The sequence below is a fragment of the Nansenia antarctica genome, assembly GCF_963989245.1.
Source record: "Nansenia antarctica genome assembly, chromosome: 3".
Taxonomy (NCBI): Eukaryota; Metazoa; Chordata; class Actinopteri; order Argentiniformes; family Microstomatidae; genus Nansenia; species Nansenia antarctica.
This window is the reverse complement of record NC_137688.1, coordinates 59,892,250-59,914,521: the sequence shown is the minus strand read 5'-3', so window position 1 is coordinate 59,914,521 and position 22,272 is coordinate 59,892,250. Positions and strand designations below refer to the sequence as shown.

Genomic DNA, 22,272 nt, shown 5'->3' with positions numbered 1-22,272 from the left:
ATTCTATATATATATGTATATACAATTAACTATAATGTCAGGCTGTATTGCTCAATTGATGATTTTAGCCAAAGTATTCATGTCCTCTTAATTAGGTATTAAATCTAATGTTCTTGTCTCAACAGAGATCCGTGCAAGATGAGCTTGTTCGTGTGCAGCCCAAGTTCAAACAAAACCTGTTGGAATCAGTCACTGTTTTCCAAAAGGATGTTGTGACATTCACAGACCAGTATGAATCGGTATGACCAGTAGGAATTTAATTTCAAGATAATGCATATTATTTATCTAAATAAAACACCAGTGATGCGTCTTAAGTAATTTCTGGGTGTCATTCTTTCTCATAGGAAGGCCCAATGGTACCAGGAATAGCTCCTCAAGAAGCCAGCACCAGGCTACAAATCTGTCAGGTAACACATACAAAAACAACAGCAGGCAAATACACTGTTTGTTTCAACTGTTTGTTTTTGAAGTCTTATGTTTCTGTGTTTTTTGTCCTAAGGCTAGGTTTGATGACCTTTGGAGAAAATTCATCACATATTCCTCAGGAGAGCAGCTCTTTGGCCTGCCAGTCACAGATTATGAAGCTCTGCAAAAAACAAGGTTCACTGGATGTTTATAGTGATCACAATACTAAAAGCATACATTTCTGTGATATTTAACACTTTTATATTCATCCGCAGTGTTGTATGACAAGATAAAGATAATCAGATCTCTATTGTCATCTTAGGAAAGAGCTTGGCCTACTACAGAAGCTATATGGACTCTATGACACAGTGATGAACAACATCAGTGGATATTATGACATTCTGTGGACAGAGGTGGATATTGAGAAGATCAATGCAGAGTTGTTGGATTTCCAGAACAGGTATTCATGCTGTCTTATTGCTTCTGAAAGCACAAGCCTGTGGTTTTCTTCCCCACTCAAATATAACAGAACTGTTTGACCTTCAGGTGCCGGAAGCTGCCCAAAGGTCTGAAGGACTGGAAGGCTTTCCTGGACCTGAAGAAGAGAATTGATGATTTTAGTGAGTCTTGCCCTCTGCTGGAGATGATGGCAAACAAGGCCATGAAGCAGAGACACTGGGACCGCATCACAGACCTGACAGGGCACAAGTTTGAAGTGGAGTCTGACACCTTTGCCCTGCAGAACATCATGGAAGCACAGCTGCTGAAATTTAAGGAGGACATTGAGGTTAGAGTGATTACAACTGAGTGTTGTCAGGTTACTGTAATTTTCTTGTTTTTATGTTTATGATGGTCTTTCCTGTCTTTCAACTGCATTTAAATGACAACACTTTAAATGAATGTGCAATAACACTATGTGCAATATGACAACCCTAGTCGTGTTATCTGTACAGTATAGTATAGTGGATAGTGTACATAGCCTTTATTTATGTAAACCAGCTCCTTTCCCTTCTTGTTTTTTTAGTTTTTTTTCTTTCCTAGCACCAGGGGAGCCACCCCTCCCAAATTTCGTTGTTTGGTACCTGTACTATAGCAATGACAATAAAGACCATTCATTCATTCATTCATTCATTCATTCATTCATTCATTTCAACTGTTGTTCATGGTTGTTTCTCAGGATATCTGCATCTCGGCTGTGAAGGAGAAGGACATTGAGGCCAAGCTGGCACAGGTGGTGGATGTCTGGTCCAGCCTGTCTCTGAGCTTTATGACGTTCAAGGGCAGAGGAGAGCTGATGCTGAGAGGGGCAGAGACATCAGAGATTGTCACCACCATGGAGGACAGTCTGATGCTGCTAGGCTCACTCCTGAGCAACAGGTACAACTAACAGAGGTCAAATAATGTTTACCATCACTTGATCAAAGTAAGTGTTTGTAGTTTGTAGACAGAAAACAGTAAACTGGCTATAGTCCGTTACAACAGAAAAGGTAATGTTACTTTAGAAAGAAAACAAGTGGTTTTGGCGAGTACATTTAGTAAAAACCAAAAATATATATAAATACTCTAGCACATTGCATGTTGTCTATCAAAGTGGCACAGTTATTCATGTCCTCACGTTTGTGCATAGATATAATGCCCCTTTCAAGAAGGATATCCAGAACTGGGTCTTCAAGCTCTCAACTTCATCTGACATTATTGAGCAGTGGCTTATCGTCCAGAATTTGTGGGTGTATTTGGAGGCTGTGTTTGTGGGAGGAGACATCGCCAAACAACTGCCACAGGTACTGACTTTCTGCAGATCAGCAAAAGTGTTGATTAATGCATCTTGATCATACATCTTGAAACATTCATACTATTATATCTCACTTCAGGAAGCCAAGCGATTTCAGAATATTGACAAGTCTTGGATCAAGATCCTGCAGCGTGCCCATGAGATTCCCAATGTGGTGCAGTGCTGTGTGGGAGATGAGACCATGGGCCAACTGCTCCCTCACTTACAGGAACAGCTAGAACTCTGTCAGAAGTCCCTCACAGGGTATGGACTTGTGACAAATGCAGGACATCTCATCTCAAACTAAATGGCATAAACTGGTTGGTTACCAACCAGCCTCAAATATGCTGTGTATCAATTGGTATACACACATTTACTGCAGTGATTTCTGCCATCCATCCTCAACTGCAATTTTTCTTGATTTATCTTTTCTTGCAATGTAATTTTATAATTGAAAAGGGGTCCCACACTCCAGATCTGTTTTTCATTATTACAGAGATCTCACTACATTCATGATATGTTTTTTCCATGAACAGATACCTTGAGAAAAAGAGGCTCCAATTCCCAAGGTTTTTCTTTGTGTCTGATCCTGCCCTCTTGGAAATTCTGGGACAAGCTAGTGATTCACACACAATTCAGGTAGCAACTATTCATTGAATCGCAGAGGTAAATTCCTGAATATTAGATACAAATTCACTCATATAAATTAAAATATCTTTTCCAGTCTCATCTCCTTGGAGTGTTTGACAACGTCAATGAGGTGGAATTTCATGCCAAAGATTACGACAAGATGATGGCTGTCGTTTCACAAGAGGGAGAAAAAGTGCCGGTATGTATATATGTAATATCACTGAGTAAATCGTGATCTTGTAAATGGTGTGTGTGTGTGTGTGTGTGTGTGTGTGTGTGTGTGTGTGTAATGTCTGTTTTGTGTTTCAAGCTGGACCACCCTGTAATGGCGCGTGGCCCTGTGGAGCTGTGGCTGGGAGAGCTGTTGATGCAGCAGCAGTCCTCATTACACTCTGTAATTAAGGCAGCTGACCTTCAGATCAACGACTCAGGCTTTAACCTTCTCAGCTTCCTCAACCAGTTCCAATCTCAGGTGGGGAGAGCAACCTATGAATTGGGTGACTGCTGTAAAAATATAACCATGTTAGTGTGAATTGTTTGTAATACTGTATCTAAATTAATTTGAGCATAGCGTTAGTTCAGGCGGGCCACTCAAAGTCAACATCACAGCTGTCTTGTCAGGTGACCGGACTGCTGGTTCACACATATGCAGAAAACATTAATCACATGTTGAAGGGATAGAGGTTTAAAAGCAGCCAAGTTTACACTGCTCCATAACATTCAACAGTTTTGAAATATTGCACAAGAGAGTTTTTAACCATCAACCACCGCCCCCAGACTCCACCCGCTCTGTTGCTCTGAATGTAGCCTACTTACAGGTGGGTTTGATAAGCCATGGGCTCCCAGCCATATTATATACTTGTAAGTTATGGTCGTTTTACTCCAGGCAGGGAGCTACTGCATACAGTAGAGCATACAGCTACTGCATACAGCGGAGCCATCCAATTACGCCAGGCTTCATTAAATAAATGGTTAAACTGATGTGAGTGTCCTGACTGAACTAATATAATGCATTTATGAATATACATATTTCTTCAGGTGGGCCTGCTAGGTATCCAGATGCTGTGGACACGGGACTCAGAGGAAGCTCTGCGCAATGCTAAAGACGACAAGAAGATCATGCCTCTCACCAACCAAAAGTTCCTGGATCTGCTCAACACACTTATCTCTCAGACCACCCATGACCTGACCAAGTTTGACCGTATCAAGTTTGAGACACTGGTCACAATCCATGTTCACCAAAGGGATATCTTTGATGACCTAGTGAGTCTATGGAAAATAAAACATAGTTATATATATAACATGGTTATATAATGTTATATATATATATATATATATATATATATATATATATATATAGTAAATCTGAACTAGGTTATTATTTTAATTGTTTACTATTCATTCCCAGGTCAGAATGCACATCAAATCCATTACCGATTTTGAATGGCTGAAGCAGAGCAGATTTTACTTCAAGGAGGATGTGGATCAAGTCATTGTGTCTATTTCAGATGTAGACTTTGTTTATCAGAACGAGTACCTGGGTTGCACCGACCGTCTAGTCATCACCCCTCTAACTGACAGGCAAGGCAGAATGACGGCTGCTCTTGATCCTCTGTTCAGTAACATACTCTGTTTGTCTTTACTATGTATAGTGTATAGTAAACTATGTCTAGTCATTATTTTAATGCCAAATCAAAAGCTCAACCATATCATACATCATACGTACTCAATGTTTGGGCTTGGTACTGTAGGTGCTACATCACGCTGTCTCAGGCTCTGGGCATGAGCATGGGTGGGGCCCCAGCAGGGCCTGCTGGTACTGGGAAGACTGAGACTACTAAAGACATGGGGCGCTGCCTTGGGAAATATGTGGTGGTCTTCAACTGCTCTGACCAGATGGACTTCAGAGGACTTGGCAGGATTTACAAAGGTTGTTAAAAATCTGAAATAATGTATTAATTCTATGGAAAATTAGATTTGAGATGATGCTGGTCACTTGTCTAATGTCAGTTGTGTACTTACAGGTCTTGCCCAGTCTGGCTCTTGGGGCTGCTTTGATGAATTCAACAGAATAGACTTGCCTGTGCTATCTGTAGCTGCACAACAGATCTACATTGTACTGAGTTCACGCAAAGAGCGCAAAACATCATTCATTTTCACTGATGGAGACTCTGTCGACCTGAACCCAGAGTTTGGGCTGTTTATCACCATGGTGAGTCAGAAGCAGCAGAACTAGGCCATCCGTAACAGAGTACAACCTTTACATTTGCTAAACAACATGATTGAAGCCCTCTTGTCCAGCATGTTTTCCTGTACGTATTATTATTTCATAGAACCCTGGCTATGCTGGTCGTCAGGAGCTGCCAGAGAACCTGAAAGTCCAGTTCAGGACTGTGTCCATGATGGTCCCAGACAGACAGGTGCATTCCCTAATGTCAACTGTCACACTGGATGTAGAATTTCCATTAAACACACGAGTACCCATTTGCTTCCACTAAAGAGTGTTGTGCAACACTAAAACCATGTGCAAAGACCACTAATTTGGTGTCACCGCAATACGCTTCTGCCCCGACCAACACTAACTTTGCCTCTACCAAACCGCGTCTGCCGCTGTTTTCCAGATCATCATGAGGGTGAAATTGGCCAGCTGTGGTTTCATCGAAAATGTTGTCCTGGCCCAGAAGTTCTTTGTCCTCTACAAACTTTGTGAAGAGCAACTGACGAAGCAGGTGAGATGCAGTAGCCCCTGGAATAACAAGCCTTAGATAGAAAAGTTAACTGTCACACTGAGACTCACATTTCCGTCTCTGATCAGGTTCACTATGACTTTGGTCTGAGGAACATCCTGTCTGTGTTGAGGACATTGGGCTCTAACAAGAGGGCCCGGCCTTCAGACACTGAGTCCAGCATCGTTATGAGAGTGCTGCGTGATATGAATCTCTCCAAACTGGTATGAAACGAGAGACACTAAAACATCAGCACGATTAAGACCACCAACGTAATACTGTATACCACTAGTAGTGAGATTCTTACAATATGCCTCTGTTGACCTGTCCCTGCCAGGTGGATGAAGACGAACCCCTCTTCTTAAGTCTCATCAGTGACCTGTTCCCTGGGATCCAGCTTGATGGGAGCACCTATGCCGCGCTGCAGGTTGCTGTGTCCAATCAGGTGGAACAGGCTGGCATCGTCAACCACCCACCGTGGAACCTCAAACTCGTTCAGGTGCCACTGCTTTACTATTACCATACTACTATCAGTGGCGTACCGCAAAATCCAGAGGCCCACCCGCAAGGTGGCGGCGGGGGCCCTTTCGCAACGGAGGTTCACTCAAACGGATGTAGCGGTACATTTATTTTAAGGCTGCATAAAGCCTACAGCATAGACCCTATGGTTGGCCTGGACAGCTATCAGCTACAGCGCGCTGGCCGTTTGCTCAGAATCATTCTGACACCGTATGTGTGACTGTGTGTGTGACATGTCCATACACAAACGGCAACAAGAACAGACCGACAGGCTACCCACCACCCCGAGTTAATTTGATTCATAGATTAATACATATCTCTAATAATATCAAATAATAATAGACCATTCTTACCTTTAACAACAACACGTCCTCTCCTCCTGGCATTCGTCTGTGCGAAGTCCTTCACTATGTAACATAGTATGTTTGTTAAATCCATTTGACGTGCGTGCTGGCTTTCAATGCTGAGAATCGCTAGTCTGGAGAGTCTGTCCTGGGACATGGTGCTTCTCAGATAGCTTTTGATAATTTTGAGTTTTGAAAACGATCTCTCGGCCGGGTCAGCCTGCTGCAGTAACACTGACCTCCACAGCGGTGCCACAGGTGCATCCACGACGTTCGTCCCTGACCCAGTGCTAATTGCATCCCTACCCGCGTCAGTCGCAGAAGCTGCTTTGGGTCGGTTTGTGAGAAAATATGACATTTTGGGAAGTTTCGCTGCATTTTGTTACATTTTATATTGCTCTTGCCGTTTTTGCACACCACTGAGGTACTTTCGCTTGCTCATTTTTCTGCAGGGTCTTGTGTCTCGCTGCCTAAACATATATATATATATTTTTTTTTTAGATTTTATCCCTTTTTCACCCAATTTGGTATCCAATTGAACCCAACCTAGCATCCAATTATCCCCTGCCTATTGCGTAGGATCCGCCGCACGACCCCGTGGCCGGCAGCCCCAGAGGAGATCGCCAGGCAGACTAGCTGACTGGCTCCTCGAGCCCAGCACCGTTATTCCGGCACCCCGGGGGCGCTGTTGCGCGACGGATCCTTGTCCGGAAATAGTCCTATACCGCCCTCTGGAGCGGCCGCTCAATATGCCGCTCCCTGTGTGCCTCGGCCATATCCGGGTCTGGCGAGACCGGGATTCGATCCCAGTCCCCGGTGGGCAGCTTGCACTAGTGGCTAGTGCTTAGACCGCTACGCCACCGCGGGGCTTGCCTAACATTTTTTTAATTAAAAAGTTTGTATTGCAGTGCCGAGAGTCGTAGGCGACGTATCAAATGACAAAGCTAAACGTTTAATGAAGGACATGAACGATTGTCAACAACACACTCAAGCAGTAACTGAATAAACAACTCGGGTACCACGCACTTAACTGTCCGTGCGGAACAATACTCCCAACCCACCGTGGGTGAATTATGTCAACCCACCACAGTATCCAATGTTAGGGGGCCCCCTAGAGGCTGGGGGCCCCCCCGCGGTGCGTCGCTTGCGGGCCCGTCCCCTACGCCATTGACTACTATCCTTAAGTGTCTGTGCTGTGGTGTAAACTGGTGTTGTTGAAACCTGTGCTGTTGTGTCTGTTATGTCAGCTTTATGAGTCGTCATGTGTGCGTCACGGCCTGATGACACTGGGCCCCAGCGGAGCTGGAAAGACCACGGTCATTAACATCCTCATGCGAGCCTTGACTGAGTCTGGGGCCCCGCACAGGGAGATGCGCATGAACCCAAAGGCCATCACTGCCCCACAGATGTTTGGCCGTCTAGACGCAGCCACAAATGACTGGACTGATGGCATTTTCTCCACACTTTGGAGAAAGACACTGAAAGCCAAGAAGGGTAAACTGCATGCACCTACTGTATATATTTTTCATGTCATTAATTTGTAGAGCATAGTTAGATGAATAATACGAAATAAAGAGAAGCATTGTTCAGGTTCTTCAACATTAGATATGTTTTATTGCTTTACATCTCAGCTGAGCAGTTTTTTGTTGTAGGGGAATACATATGGATTGTCCTGGATGGCCCTGTTGATGCTATCTGGATTGAGAACCTCAACTCTGTGTTGGATGACAACAAGACTCTGACCCTGGCTAACGGTGATCGGATCGTCATGTCTCCAGTTTGTAAGCTGGTGTTTGAGGTGCACAATATGGACAATGCCTCCCCAGCTACTGTGTCCCGAGTGGGCATGGTCTTCATGAGCTCCTCAGCCCTCAGCTGGAGGCCCATACTTCAGGTAATCCAAATCATCCATGAAAGGAAAAGAGCTAAGATTCCCCTTTGTCGGAAAGATGATCAGCTTCTTCTTTATGCTGACATGGAGATGACGTTATACATGGTTTCTGTTGTAGGGATGGGCATACAAGCGCAATGCACAGGAGGCAGACAGTATTATGAATTTGTACGACAGTATATTTGAGGATGCCTACACATTTTTGGAGCAAAGTCTCAAACCTAAAATGCAGCTGTTGGAATGCAACTACATTGTACAGGTATTCATTTCAGAAGTTTTAACCATGTCAATTTACTTACAGTACTTTGAGAAGAACAGTGCATAGGTTACAGTATATAAGCCAATCTTACAGTAGGCATAGTATATGACCCATGTTTGTAACCATGCTTGCTCAGTCGGTGAACCTCCTGGAGGGCCTGATCCCCACCAAGGAGGCAGGCGGCCTGTTGAGCAACATGCAGCTGGAGCGCCTCTTTGTCTTCTGCCTCATGTGGAGCCTGGGAGCCTTGCTGGAGCTGGACGACAGGGAGAAGTTGGAGGCGTTCATCAAAGATCATGAGAGCAAGATTAGCTTGCCTTCCACACAGCCTGGAGAGACCATGTTTGAGTACATGGTGAACTCCAATGGTAATTCCTCAGCTACCTGGTTCTACCAGTAGGTCTCTACAGTAGGTATCAGTTACCAGTACCACACAGTATGTGGGCACTGCTCCGCATTTCATGCAGGCATTTCTGTTTAAGGTGACTGGGATCATTGGGATAACTACGTCGTAGAGTACATCTATCCTACTGACTATGTGCCAGATTATGCCTCCATTCTTGTGCCCAACGTGGATAACACTAGAACCAACTTCCTGGTGGAGACTATTGCCAAACAGCGCAAGGTACTTTTTCCCCCAGTGATATATGCTGTGTACTTTTCCCCCCAGTGATATATGTTGAGTGTTCTTGATGAGGTGTTTGCATAATAATTGTGGTTTTGACCAGGCGGTGTTGCTCATTGGTGAACAAGGAACTGCAAAGACAGTGATGATCAAAGGCTACACAAAGAAGTATGACCCAGAGACTGACCTATCTAAGTCACTGAACTTCTCATCTGCTACTGAGCCCACAATGTTCCAGGTGTGAAATTGATTTATAACATAATATGCAGTAGACTTGGTGAAATGGTGTTTCTGATGAATTGTAATGACAGTGTGATTGTATCACAGCGCACAGTGGAGAGCTACATTGAGAAGCGAATGGGCAGTACCTATGGACCTCCTGGAGGGCGCAGAATGACCATATTTGTTGATGATATCAACATGCCAATTGTCAATGAGTGGGGGGATCAGGTACTTTTGCCAGTGCTGTTTCAATACAACCCTTCCATATGCTTGAATGCCCACCTTTTCCTCTCAGATAAATAACACCTATGATATGGTAACACACTTATGGTATGGGTTTCCCAATGCAAAGTGACTGATTCTCTTGTCTGTGGTTTTCATATGCACAGATCACCAATGAGATTGTCCGCCAGATGATGGAGATGACTGGCATGTACAGTCTTGACAAACCAGGGGATTTCACCACCATTGTGGATGTGCAGATGATGGCTGCCATGATTCACCCTGGGGGCGGGAGAAACGATATCCCCCAGAGACTGAAGAGACAGTTCACTGTGTTTAACTGTACTCTGCCATCAAACACCTCCATCGACAAGATCTTTGGTACTTGCTTCTGAGTAATTTCTAGCAACATTACATGTACCTCTCCCATTATATCATATATATACTGTGTATATATACACACACACACACACACACACACACACACACACAGTATACTGTATTTTATTTAAAAATTCTAACACTATCCTCTTCTATCCCAACAGGTATCATGGGCTGTGGATATTTTCACGAATGCAGAGAATTCAAGTCTGAGATTTCTGAAATGGTGAAGTATCTTGTGCCTGCTGGGAGAATCGTGTGGCAGTGGACAAAGGTAATCACTCTCGAGAAGTCTTATAAATTGATTTATAAATGTATTCCACCATGAACACAAAATAGTGTGTTAGAGATTCCAAAATTCTAATTCAGTATTTCGTCTTGATGTTACCTCTCAGGTAAAAATGCTACCTACTCCATCAAAGTTCCACTACATCTTCAACTTGAGAGATCTGTCCAGGATTTGGCAGGGCATGCTGAACGTCAAGGCACAGGAGTGTGAGGACATCCCCACACTCCTTGCTCTGTTTAAGTGTGAATGCACAAGGGTGATTGCAGACAGGTACATGAATGGGGTCCCTACGATGAATAAAACATTTGGACTTCACAGCCCTGTGAAGGGTTATTTCAGGGTTCCCGTGCTGGTCTTAAAAAGCCTTAAAGTCTAAAATCCAGCAATGTGATTTATAAGGCCAAAAAAGGTCTCACATTTCAGTTATTAGGTCTACAAAATTAGGTGCTAGGTATAAAAATGTAGATCAGCTTGTCCTGCAAGGAAATCAGTCCGACCACATCTATTAACACGGAAATGAAAATTTACTTTTGAGTAATTATGGGACTTATTTATTTTATATTCATTATCCTTCAAACTTTTTTGTCTGTATGGCAGTGAAATCCCTAATTTCATCACCTCGAGGATGACCAAAAGCTATCATACGGTGTCGCGAATAGGTCAAAAATGATATTCAAAGAGGTATAAAAAAAGGTCTAAAAAGGTCTTAAATCTGACTTGTTGAAACTTGTAGGAACCCTGTTATTTAATTATTGTAATTACTGTACTGTAATTGTCCTTGTGTCCAGGTTTGTTTGCCATGAAGACAAGGTCTGGTATGAGAAGGCGATATCGCGAGTAATCCAGGAACACGTGGATCCCAGTCTGGTGCCAGAGCTCCATCCTGATCCCTACTTTGTGGATTTCCTGCGTGAGGCACCGGAGCCCACGGGAGAGGAAGCAGATGATGCCTGCATGGATGCTCCTAAAGTTTATGAACTGGTAGAGACACTTAAATGAATACATGCATTACACCTAATTGAATAAGGTTAAATATAATACATTTAAATATAATAAAACCTTCTGTATTTTTTTAACAATGTATGTAAAGCACTTTGAATTGCCCCTGTTGTATGAAATGTGCTATACAAATAAACTTGCCTTGCCAATTGGCAAACTTTTAATCTATTCATCATTAGTACTGCATCTTCTTGATCTCACTTTCAGGTCCCTAGTTTTGAGTTTCTGTCTGAGAAGCTGATATTTAATCAGACCCAATTCAATGAGAATGTCAGAGGTGCAAGCCTGGACCTGGTCTTCTTCACAGATGCCATGACTCATCTCATCAAGGTCTTAACTGATGTCCTGCCAGACAGCTATTCACTCATAACTACCTTACTTCTACTGTGACATCCTATATTGGAAAGTAAACTGAGAATCCTTGTCCATCTATGGTTTGGTCCCCACAGATCTCCCGCATCATTCGCACAGACTGTGGGAGCGCCCTTCTGGTGGGAGTGGGAGGATCAGGAAAACAGAGCCTCACCCGTCTGGCTTCCTATATTGCAGGATATAGCATATTCCAGATCACCCTGACAAGGTAAGGGGCATGTGGATGAATGTCAACTAAATGTAGTTGTGGATGATAGGTAAGCCTGTCTAAACACCAACAGTGTTAAAAAATATGTATTTTATGTTCATTGAGTCTCCATACTAAGGCTGATATATCTGAGGAGTGTATTTAAATCCCCTGTGTCAACTAGGACATACAACATCAGCAATCTGTTGGATGACCTGAAGGTGCTGTACCGAACAGCAGGGGCTGATGGGAAAGGCATCACCTTCATCTTCACAGACAACGAGATAAAAGACGAGTCCTTCCTTGAGTACCTCAACAACGTGCTCTCATCTGGGGAGGTGAGGGCTGCCTTGGAAGGTTTTGGAAGTAAAAAATTCAATTGTTATAGAATTTTTAGTGTGTTAATGCTTTTGTGCACAGGTGTCCAACCTATTTGCTCGTGATGAGCTTGACGAAATTACCCAGAACCTGATCGCTGTGATGAAGAAAGAGTTGCCTCGTGTACCACCAACCTTTGACAACCTGTATGACTACTTCATCCAGCGGGCCAGAAAGAATCTGCATGTGGTGCTGTGCTTCTCTCCGGTATGATATAATGGCCTAAACAAAAAAAACGGTTATTTTCGGACTCCTGGAAAATAAGAATATTTATTCTATAATATTTTTTGCTCTATTTCCTCTGACAGGTTGGTGAGAAGTTCCGCTCCCGCTCACTGAAGTTCCCTGGACTCATCTCTGGCTGCACTATGGACTGGTTTACCCCCTGGCCCAGTGAGGCTCTGGTGGCAGTGTCTCAGTATTTCCTCTCTGAATTCCATATGGTCTGCTCCTCTGAGGTAAAGGCTGCTGTGGTACAGACCATGGGGATCTACCATGACAAGGTGTCCCTAACCTGCGACAACTACTTTGAGAGGTACAGCACTGACTCTAACTGAAATGTGTTTTTTGTTTGTTTTGTTCAGTCAAAGCCTGTTGCAATAACCTACAAATGTGTTTTCTCTCATCCAGGTTCAGAAGAAGAACTCATGTTACTCCTAAATCATACCTGTCTTTCATAAATGGATACAAAACGGTATACAGTGAAAAGTACAACTATATCAACACACTGGCAGAGCGCATGAATGTAGGTAAGACATCCAGTGGATTAGCATGCCAGTTTACAGTTTGGGATTGATGTGGCAGTATGGGATTGACAATCCGATATACTGTATGAGCAGGCCTCTGGGATTGATGATCAGATATACAGTATGATATACAGATACTATATAGGCCTCGGCTGATTATTGTAAATGGTTCCGAAAGGCAGGTTTTTTGCTTGTTCATAAGGCTGTTAAGATTGTTGTGGTCTGAAAATAATTTTAATTGCAGGTCTGTCCAAACTGATGGAGGCTAGCGAGTCTGTGGCTCAGCTGGCCAAAGATCTCGTGGTGAAAGAGAAGGAGCTGGCTGCTGCGTCCATCAAAGCAGACAAGGTAAACGATCAGGGCTTAGAGGAAACACAATCCTAGACAACCACTTTCAGGGTACACTGTAATGAAGCATAACACTGTTGATCTGTGACCTGCACAGGTGCTGTCAGAGGTGACAGTAAGTGCTGAAGCAGCCTCAATAGTAAAGAATGAAGTCCAGATTGTGAAGGATAGAGCCCTCAAGATTGTGGAAGGCATTGAAAAGGAGAAAGCCTATGCTGAGGTCAAACTGATAGCTGCTAAACCAGCTTTAGCGGAGGCAGAGGCTGCTTTGAATGTGAGTCTAATATAAGGTTCATGTAAAGAAGAAACAAAAAAACATGCAAACTTGATTCATTGTTTAACAGATTTGATTTTCAGAAAAGTGAGGCTAGTGAGCGAAAAAAACAACAATCGATTAGCTTATTTCTCAGGGATGAAACTACTGTATTTCTACAAAATAATGATATAGTATCTTATGTCTTATGTTTGTAACTACATCAACTATTTCAGAACAATCTGAGATGGTGGGCAGTATAGATGGTTAATTTGACATACTGTAGTTGTAATTACCTCATTATGCTATTTATAAGTCATATTTATCAAATTCCAGGGATAGGCCTATACAGTATGCATTATTTGAAATGACTGGGAACATGACAGACTGCGGCTCTAATGAATATTCTGCTATTTAAACATCGGCCATGTTTGACCTGGCATCTATAAAGCATATTCAATTGTAGCCTAATGATGAAATAACTTGCACTTCTGTCTTTGCTAAAATACAACACTGCCCCTTTACAGTATTAAACACAGCTAGTTGAGCTACAAAATATGAAATCTGTCTTGATTTTGTGTATATATTGGTTTCACTATTCAGAAATGTTAACACCTTTTATGCAAAGTCCCCCTATTTCAGGGTATCTAAAAGTGATGGGACAATTGGTTTGACAGGTGTTTCCGGTTTGTTAGGTGTGTTACGTCACATACTTTTTGCAGTCATAAGAGAGCCTTCAATGTGTGGTATTGATTCTAGGCTTTGAGTCTGCCTTTGGTGTCTGTCAAGCTGAGGACCAAACAGACATCAATGAAAGTCAGAGAAGCTATTATGACTCAGATAATATCAGAAAATATCTATCAGAAACATAGCCAAAATCTGAAACCTCTTAAAATCAACAGTTTGGAACATCATTAAAAAGAAGAAGATTGGCATCTTTTGTTTATTTATTTATTATTATGATTATTTATATTTAAAGTGAGGCAAGGCATCCGTTAAACAATTAATCAAGTTTGTATGGCCTAAAGACCAATTTGAATTTGTTGTGACACTCGTATGTTCTTCCCAGACCATTAAGCCTGCTGATATTGCTACAGTGAGGAAGTTGGCCAAACCTCCCCACCTCATCATGAGGATCATGGACTGCTGCTTGCTGTTGTTCCAAAAGAAGTTAGATACCATCGTCCGGGATCCTGAGAGGCCCTGCCATAAGCCATCTTGGAGTGAGGCACTCAAGGTAAGAAAACACCATACTCAACTACAAATTATATTTAATCAGTCATAGCCAATATCTTTTAGGCCCTGAGCCTAAAGTGTCTGTTTTTCCCTCTGTGCTTAAGCTTATGGGTGCCAGTGGTTTCATGGCCTCACTGCAGCAGTTCCCCAAGGACAGCATCAATGAGGAGATGGTAGAGCTGCTGGAGCCTTACTTCCTCATGGAAGACTACTCACTGGAGTGTGCCAAGAAAGTCTGTGGTAATGTAGCCGGCCTGCTGTCCTGGACTCAGGCTATGGCCACGTTCTTTGGCATCAACAAGGAAGTCCTGCCGCTTAAGGTGAGCGTGCTGATGGTGTTTGTACTATAAAAATAGTGATATCGTTACTCTCTCTGTATCAAATGATCATATTTAAGGGCACTTCTTCCCGTGTCTGGACAGGCTAACCTGGTCATCCAGGAGGGCAGACTGACACTCGCTAATGATGAGCTAGCCAGCGCTCAGTCTCAGCTGGATGACAAACAGGCAGAGTTAGACGTAGTACAGGCTAAATTTGACGCTGCAATGAAAGAGAAACAGGTGAGGTTAATTATTTTCAAAATCACTTGTTTTCTAAAATGAGGGATCTTAAAAACCAAAATGTTCCTTAAATTGTAAGAAACTGCTTTTTGGATTACTCAGTAGATGAGCTTCTAATGCTTTGCAGGACTTGCTAGATGGTGCTGAAATGTGCAGGAAAAAAATGCTGGCAGCATCTGCACTCATAGATGGGCTTAGTGGAGAGAAAGTTCGCTGGACTGAGCAGAGCAAAGAATTTAAATCACAGATCAACAGGTAGGTTACAGACATACCGAGGATGGCAGAATATTTCTGTAATCTTTCAATCATCTTTCCTTCAGAGGGCTTCAGATTTGACTGTTTTTGACCCTGTGTTCTCCTCTCTTTGGGCAGACTTGTGGGGGATGTCCTACAGCTCACTGGCTTCCTGTCTTACTGTGGACCCTTCAACCAGAACTTCCGCAACATGCTGCTAAAGGACATCTGGGAAGCAGAGCTCCGCAAGCGCAAAATCCCCTTTACAGAAAACCTCAACCTAATTTCTATGCTGGTGGACCCTCCCACTGTAAGAGCAAGGATACTCTTTATAGATTTATTAGGTTATTAGAGTAACTGAATTAAAAGTTGTTAGATTTTCTTTATGTACTGAAGTACCACGTTAAACATCTTCTTTTTCTTCATTTATGTAAGGTAAGCGAATGGAACCTGCAAGGACTGCCTGGAGACGATTTGTCAGTGCAGAACGGCATTATTGTCACCAAGGCGACAAGATTTCCTCTCCTCATCGACCCTCAGACTCAGGGAAAGGCCTGGATTAAACGGAAAGAAAAAGCTAATGACCTGCAGGTAAGACACCCCGATTTTTATATATATATATATATATATATATATATATATATATATATATATATATATATATATATTAAAAAACAAATGTCAGTGTAGTGTACTCAATGACTCATGAATGATTCCACCAGGTCACATCCCTCAACCACAAGTTCTTCCGCACCCACCTGGAGGACAGTTTGTCCCTGGGTCGGCCGCTGCTCATTGAGGATGTGTGTGAGGAACTGGACCCTGCACTGGACAATGTGCTAGAGAAGAACTTCATCAAGTCTGGCTCCACATATAAGGTGCCACACCCCTCAAATTAGTTAGATGTTTACCAATAGCAGTATTGTGAGATTGTGAGATGTGAGAAACCTACTGTAACTCTGTGATTAAGGTAAAAGTGGGAGACAAAGAGACCGATGTCATGGATGGCTTCCAGCTCTATATAACGACAAAGTTGCCTAACCCAGCCTACACACCAGAAGTCAGTGCCAAGACCTCCATCATAGACTTCACTGTGACTATGAAGGGCTTGGAGAACCAACTGCTGGGCAGAGTCATCCTCACAGAGAAATATGTAAGCCATGAATCCTTTGCTTCCTGTGTTTTAGAGACATGAGCAGGACTTGAGCATTGGTTTTGATATTACTCCACATTGACATGTTAATGATGCTGTAACAGGAGCTGGAGGCAGAGAGAGTTAAGCTTTTGGAGGATGTGACCGCCAATAAGAGGAAGATGAAGGAGTTGGAGGACAACTTGCTCTATAAACTCAGCAGCACAAAGGGTATTGTCTCCTATGACTGATAAATGTCACATGTTCTAATGCTTTGGTCCTCATATCGACAACCAATCAAAATGTTCAGACTTTTTTTTTTTTACTCGAAACTATGTTTCAACGTTGTTGAGAATCACAACACAAACTCGCTAGTCAAGCCAAAAACACTGCAACGCAATGGATTCGATGAGTAATCCCCACTGCTACCTAGTTAACTATAACACTACTTTACACTACTGAACCCCAAATTGCTCCCAAGGAGCGGGCCGTCGCCTTGCATGGTAGCTTGTTGCCATTGGTCTGTGAATGTGTGTGCGAATGGATGAATGAGAGGCCATTGTAAAGCGCTTTGGAATAAGGCGCTATATAAGTCAGTCCATTTACCATTTACCAAGTATTGAGTGCATAAATGAACAAGGTTGACATTTCTGTATTATAAATCCTTTTTTTGATTGGTCTTATGTAATATTCTAATATTTTTTATTTCATGATCTGTAAGCCATAATCATCAACATTAAAACAAAAAAGGCTTGAAATATTCCACTCCATGTGTAATGAATCTAGAATATATGGAAGTATATGGACTTTTTAAATTAAATTACGGAAAAGAATGAACTTTTACATGATTCAAATTGTTTTGAGATGCGCCTGTAATGTATCTGATCTGAGCTAGTCTTCATCTGTGATATATTATATTTGTATGCATTTATTTATTTATTTTTGTGTCATGTGACAGGCTCCCTGGTTGATGATGAGTCTATGATTGGGATCCTGAGTGTCACTAAGCAGACGGCAGCGGAGGTGAGTGAGAAGCTGCATGTGGCAGCAGAGACAGAGGTGAAGATCAACACGGCTCAGGAGGAGTACCGTCCTGCCGCCTCCCGGGGCAGCATCCTCTACTTCCTCATCACAGAGATGAGCATGGTCAACGTCATGTACCAGACGTCCCTCGCCCAGTTCCTCAAGATCTTCGACCTTTCCATGGCCAAGTACATTAGACTGAACACATTACATCTTCATATTTTGATTTTTCCATACTTTTACTGTGATCTGAGTTCATTAACTCATAAAAACTCTGTTTTTCTTGTGCAGGTCAGAGAAGTCTCCTCTCACTCAGAAGCGTATTTACAACATCATTGAGTATCTGACTTATGAGGTGTTCAGATACACTGTCAGGGGGCTGTATGAAAACCACAAGTTCATCTTCACACTGCTGTTGGCTCTCAAGATTGATCTGCAGAAATGCAACGTCAAGCAAAATGAGTTTCAGATCCTCATTAAAGGTAAAATCCTCACAATTACAGATTCTGGTTAGCAGGCCCCATTATGCAGTAATACAGCCTTTGGTGTAATGTTGTTTTTGTGTGTGTTTAAGGGGGTGCGGCTTTAGACCTAAAGTCATGTCCTGCCAAGCCATTCCGTTGGATCCTGGATTTGACCTGGCTTAACTTAGTGGAGCTCAGCAAACTGCCACAGTTCACTGAGATCATGAACCAGGTCTGGCTTAATCTTCTACTGAGCGCTCAAGTTGACTCGTATTAATGTCATCATTAGCCATATTTAACTGTCTTAGGAAATTCAGTGTCCTTATTGCTCTGTTCATGCTGTAGGTCTCCCGCAATGAGAAAGGTTGGAAGCTATGGTTTGATATGGATAACCCTGAGGAAGGCGTGATCCCTGAAGGATACAATGACTCTTTGGATGTCTTCCATAAACTACTACTAATCAGGTATCTGACACTGATCAGTGTTCCTGCTCATAGGTGAATGTTTTCTCTTTTTCAGACATACTGTATTTGCAGCATTTTACACTGTTGGTGTCTTCTCCCAGATCCTGGTGCCCTGACCGCACCCTCTCCCAGGCCAGGAAGTATGTTGGAGACTCGATGGGCATGAGGTTTGCTGAGCCTGTCATCCTGAATCTTGAGAGCACATGGGAAGAGAGTGACACTCGCACCCCCCTTGTCTGCTTTTTGTCCATGGGCTCTGATCCCACCACCCAGATTGATGCTCTGGCCAGGAAACTTCGGCTAGGTTAGGCCCCATGTCTACCACCCTTAACCCACACTAGCATTACTTCTAGAGCCTACAAATCTAACTCTGAGTCATATCCATGTTACCTTTGTGTCTGGTTGTGTGTGTGCTGTAGAAAACAGAGCTATTTCTATGGGGCAAGGACAGGAAGTGCATGCAAGGAAGCTTCTACAGAGGTCAATGGCACAGGTGAGGAGGGCCTTTAAGTCTGAGGTTCAATTGTAAAAAATAGCATGTATACCTGTTACAACGCCATATAGAATCTAGGGGACATGGGGAGTAACAATATGATAAACCGGGGGGACAAGAACCAGAGGCGACGGGAGAATATAAATAAAACAAGATTTATTGTATAAGGGTAACAAAAACAGGTTTCTGTGAAACACTTTAACTTAAAACTACTCTATAATAAAGGAGAGCGAATTAATATAATGCTAAGGAGTATAAAGTAAATTAGGTAACTGGCCAAGTGGTAAACAATTACCAATTAAAAACTTAAAGTAATTAAAAACTAGTGATGTTACGCTCAACGCAGTAGTCACGACACAGCGGCGATCTTCCGACGCAATGTGCGTCGATACAAATGTATCGATGCTTGTGTCAATTTGGCAAAAACCACGTGACTACTCGAACGAAGCTTCATACGTCACACAAGCACCTCTGACCGGTGTGTCAGTCATTCCGCAAACATGGTAGTGTTCCATGTTTCGTACTGCATAAAATGACGTTGAACTCACTCATATTCGAGGGTTGTAGTCAGAGTGGAGACATACTGACGCTAGACAGAATACATTTATTGACAGAGACAGGTAGAAATAGACAGGAGATTGGTAGATATTGATTGATAGATATAGAACATACAAAGATAGTCATAGATTCATAATTGCAGAGCACATAGGCTAGCCAGATAGATACACATACCGGTACATAACATTTCTTTTGCCTGTTCATGTACACAAGCGATCAATATTTTATTGTTCAGATAAGCACATCTCTGTCCAGTTCCTTCAATATAGCCTTGTTTTGCACTCTTTCCCTGTTCCACGAGCATGTCCCAACACTTTGGCCCCTGTTATGACATGTTGACCATCTATATCTGCCCCAATTGTCCCACAGCCATGTCCCACACATGCCTAAATGTTGTTCAGGGTTAGGGTTAGGGTATCTTAACATATCAGAAATGGACACAACATTTGCATTTATTTATTTATTAATTAATATATTTATTTATTATAGTCTACGAGACACACCAACATTTAAGACCGCATATATGGCCACATGCACATTGACACAGTTGGTCACAGCACCTTTATTTAACAAGACATCACAGATGACTGTGGCCTTATTGTATTTTGCCCCAAATTCCTGACTTGTGAATCAGTCGATACAGCCGCCATACCATGACCTGACCAGCAGATGGCATTATGGAGCTGCTGTATCGAATGCATCGAAAGATCTACACTTTTTCCGACACAATTGTGTTGAATGTGTCAATGCATCGGAAAGCTTTGTTTCCCCCATCACTATTCAAAACACAAGACTAACAAACACTTCCTTTGTAAGGAGGAGTCAAAATCATAGACACACACTACAGGTAGTAGCAACACACTAAACCAAAACAGTAGCAGTAGCTTAAACTAACAAGCAAGCATCACACAGAAAGATACTATAGTAGAACACACAGTAACAGACTAAAGATTTAACTCCACACACAACTCTCAAGTTGTGGAATGGCCCACTGGCACCATCTGAGTGTCTCTCCCAGCCTTTTATCCTCCACCTCCACCCTTGATTGAGGATTGAGCACTGAGCACAGAATCATGACAATAGGCCGGGAGGAAGGACAATCACCTGGGAGAAACACAGGAACCAAACAGAACACACACAAACACACTACGGACGTAACAATACCATATAAAATACCATACAGGAATGTATTTTGGAAATTAAAAGTGTATTTTTGTGTGTCCACAGGGTGGCTGGGTCCTGCTTCAGAATTGCCATTTGGGACTGGAATTCATGGATGAGCTGCTAGAAACCATCACCACAATTGAGACCATGCATGAAAGCTTCAGAGTGTGGATCACTACCGAACCCCATGATCACTTCTCCATCACCCTGCTGCAGGTTACACCTATAATACAGTACACTTGCACTCATCAGCACCTGCTGTATGTCTATGAACTACCTGATGACAAGACTCTTATCTTGTTTACAGTCCTCCATTAAGTTCACCAACGATCCGCCTCAGGGGGTGCGAGCTGGCTTGAAGCGCACGTTTTCAGGAATTTCTCAGGATCAACTGGAAGTCAGCAACCTCCCCATGTGGAAACCCATGCTTTACAACGTAGCTTTCCTGCACACTGTCGTGCAGGTAATGTCTCAGCACACTGTCTGACACATTAACATAACTCGATCTACACTGCACTGATGCACAATTGATTTGTTTTATTTTGCACTTCACAGGAGCGGCGTAAATTTGGCCCCCTGGGTTGGAACATTCCATATGAGTTCAACTCTGCTGACTTCACTGCCAGTGTCCAGTTTGTTCAGAACCACTTAGATGAATGCAGCCCCAAGAAGGTGCATCAAACCTAATTAATCTGAATCTAGGAGCTATAAGTATGCCCACACTGAGCCACATTTAACTTTTTCCTTTTGTTTTCCGACAGGGAGTGTCATGGGTGACAGTGCGTTACATGTTAGGGGAAGTGCAATATGGAGGAAGGGTCACTGATGACTATGACAAGAGACTGCTCAACTGTTTTTCTCGGGTAATGTGATTTCTCATCACCCTGATCAGTCTTAAAGGGAAGCATAGAATGATGAGTTCAGATTACAGCTGGGCGGTAATAGTGTTTCTTTTACTTATACGGGTATGATCCACACTTTCATATGAATTTCGACTATACCGTCAAAACTGTTGTTTTGCCCCGCTTGTCATAACACCCGCAGATTGTGTACTGCAACAGTTTAACAGTGACTTCCCAGGACATTAAAATATAATTTCCTTTCCGATGCCATCCTCTACTCAGAATGGTTAACAAACTTCATGGCTCTGGTGACAGACAGGTAAGCCTATGCAGTGGAATGTGCATAGGCTTATCCAATTAGTGACTGTCTGTAGATTCACAATGACAGCTTAAGAGGCACAAGTTCTTTAAAAGCTTAGGGGTATCCCCTGTATCTTTGGTGGTAATGTTTTGAAGTGAGCTATGCATTGAGTCAAATAATTATTTTATTTAAAAAACTAAGAATACTGTCCAATACCGCCATTCATTTTGAAGA

At 42.7% G+C, this 22,272-nt stretch overlaps 2 protein-coding genes across 2 annotated transcripts in view; one reads left to right on the top strand and one right to left on the bottom strand.

Annotated features, from left to right (window-relative positions):
* bpnt1 (bisphosphate nucleotidase 1) overlaps positions 1 to 22,272 on the bottom strand; it is a 417,747-nt gene that overhangs the window by 15,786 nt on the left and 379,689 nt on the right. The window lies entirely within an intron of this gene.
* LOC308153138 (dynein axonemal heavy chain 8-like) overlaps positions 1 to 22,272 on the top strand; it is a gene marked incomplete at both ends in the record, with an annotated part of 32,190 nt that overhangs the window by 7,753 nt on the left and 2,165 nt on the right. Inside the window, 57 exons of the mRNA XM_080526232.1 lie at positions 126 to 239; positions 345 to 407; positions 500 to 600; positions 728 to 865; positions 952 to 1,192; positions 1,583 to 1,782; positions 2,033 to 2,186; positions 2,277 to 2,440; positions 2,713 to 2,815; positions 2,901 to 3,005; positions 3,117 to 3,278; positions 3,845 to 4,069; positions 4,215 to 4,387; positions 4,558 to 4,736; positions 4,831 to 5,018; positions 5,140 to 5,226; positions 5,428 to 5,535; positions 5,622 to 5,756; positions 5,870 to 6,031; positions 7,643 to 7,889; positions 8,048 to 8,289; positions 8,405 to 8,545; positions 8,682 to 8,913; positions 9,028 to 9,170; positions 9,274 to 9,408; positions 9,498 to 9,620; positions 9,782 to 9,995; positions 10,160 to 10,269; positions 10,391 to 10,554; positions 11,073 to 11,265; positions 11,491 to 11,613; positions 11,733 to 11,863; positions 12,027 to 12,180; positions 12,263 to 12,427; positions 12,529 to 12,755; positions 12,851 to 12,969; positions 13,211 to 13,314; positions 13,412 to 13,588; positions 14,637 to 14,804; positions 14,908 to 15,123; positions 15,226 to 15,363; positions 15,491 to 15,618; positions 15,736 to 15,907; positions 16,033 to 16,188; positions 16,320 to 16,475; positions 16,568 to 16,750; positions 16,855 to 16,960; positions 17,688 to 17,940; positions 18,044 to 18,234; positions 18,327 to 18,448; positions 18,562 to 18,680; positions 18,782 to 18,984; positions 19,100 to 19,173; positions 20,959 to 21,111; positions 21,203 to 21,358; positions 21,451 to 21,567; positions 21,657 to 21,758. Coding sequence (XP_080382358.1) covers positions 126 to 239; positions 345 to 407; positions 500 to 600; positions 728 to 865; positions 952 to 1,192; positions 1,583 to 1,782; positions 2,033 to 2,186; positions 2,277 to 2,440; positions 2,713 to 2,815; positions 2,901 to 3,005; positions 3,117 to 3,278; positions 3,845 to 4,069; positions 4,215 to 4,387; positions 4,558 to 4,736; positions 4,831 to 5,018; positions 5,140 to 5,226; positions 5,428 to 5,535; positions 5,622 to 5,756; positions 5,870 to 6,031; positions 7,643 to 7,889; positions 8,048 to 8,289; positions 8,405 to 8,545; positions 8,682 to 8,913; positions 9,028 to 9,170; positions 9,274 to 9,408; positions 9,498 to 9,620; positions 9,782 to 9,995; positions 10,160 to 10,269; positions 10,391 to 10,554; positions 11,073 to 11,265; positions 11,491 to 11,613; positions 11,733 to 11,863; positions 12,027 to 12,180; positions 12,263 to 12,427; positions 12,529 to 12,755; positions 12,851 to 12,969; positions 13,211 to 13,314; positions 13,412 to 13,588; positions 14,637 to 14,804; positions 14,908 to 15,123; positions 15,226 to 15,363; positions 15,491 to 15,618; positions 15,736 to 15,907; positions 16,033 to 16,188; positions 16,320 to 16,475; positions 16,568 to 16,750; positions 16,855 to 16,960; positions 17,688 to 17,940; positions 18,044 to 18,234; positions 18,327 to 18,448; positions 18,562 to 18,680; positions 18,782 to 18,984; positions 19,100 to 19,173; positions 20,959 to 21,111; positions 21,203 to 21,358; positions 21,451 to 21,567; positions 21,657 to 21,758 — 8,859 coding nt within the window. The remainder of the gene's footprint in view (positions 1 to 125; positions 240 to 344; positions 408 to 499; positions 601 to 727; positions 866 to 951; positions 1,193 to 1,582; positions 1,783 to 2,032; positions 2,187 to 2,276; positions 2,441 to 2,712; positions 2,816 to 2,900; positions 3,006 to 3,116; positions 3,279 to 3,844; positions 4,070 to 4,214; positions 4,388 to 4,557; positions 4,737 to 4,830; positions 5,019 to 5,139; positions 5,227 to 5,427; positions 5,536 to 5,621; positions 5,757 to 5,869; positions 6,032 to 7,642; positions 7,890 to 8,047; positions 8,290 to 8,404; positions 8,546 to 8,681; positions 8,914 to 9,027; positions 9,171 to 9,273; positions 9,409 to 9,497; positions 9,621 to 9,781; positions 9,996 to 10,159; positions 10,270 to 10,390; positions 10,555 to 11,072; positions 11,266 to 11,490; positions 11,614 to 11,732; positions 11,864 to 12,026; positions 12,181 to 12,262; positions 12,428 to 12,528; positions 12,756 to 12,850; positions 12,970 to 13,210; positions 13,315 to 13,411; positions 13,589 to 14,636; positions 14,805 to 14,907; positions 15,124 to 15,225; positions 15,364 to 15,490; positions 15,619 to 15,735; positions 15,908 to 16,032; positions 16,189 to 16,319; positions 16,476 to 16,567; positions 16,751 to 16,854; positions 16,961 to 17,687; positions 17,941 to 18,043; positions 18,235 to 18,326; positions 18,449 to 18,561; positions 18,681 to 18,781; positions 18,985 to 19,099; positions 19,174 to 20,958; positions 21,112 to 21,202; positions 21,359 to 21,450; positions 21,568 to 21,656; positions 21,759 to 22,272) is intronic.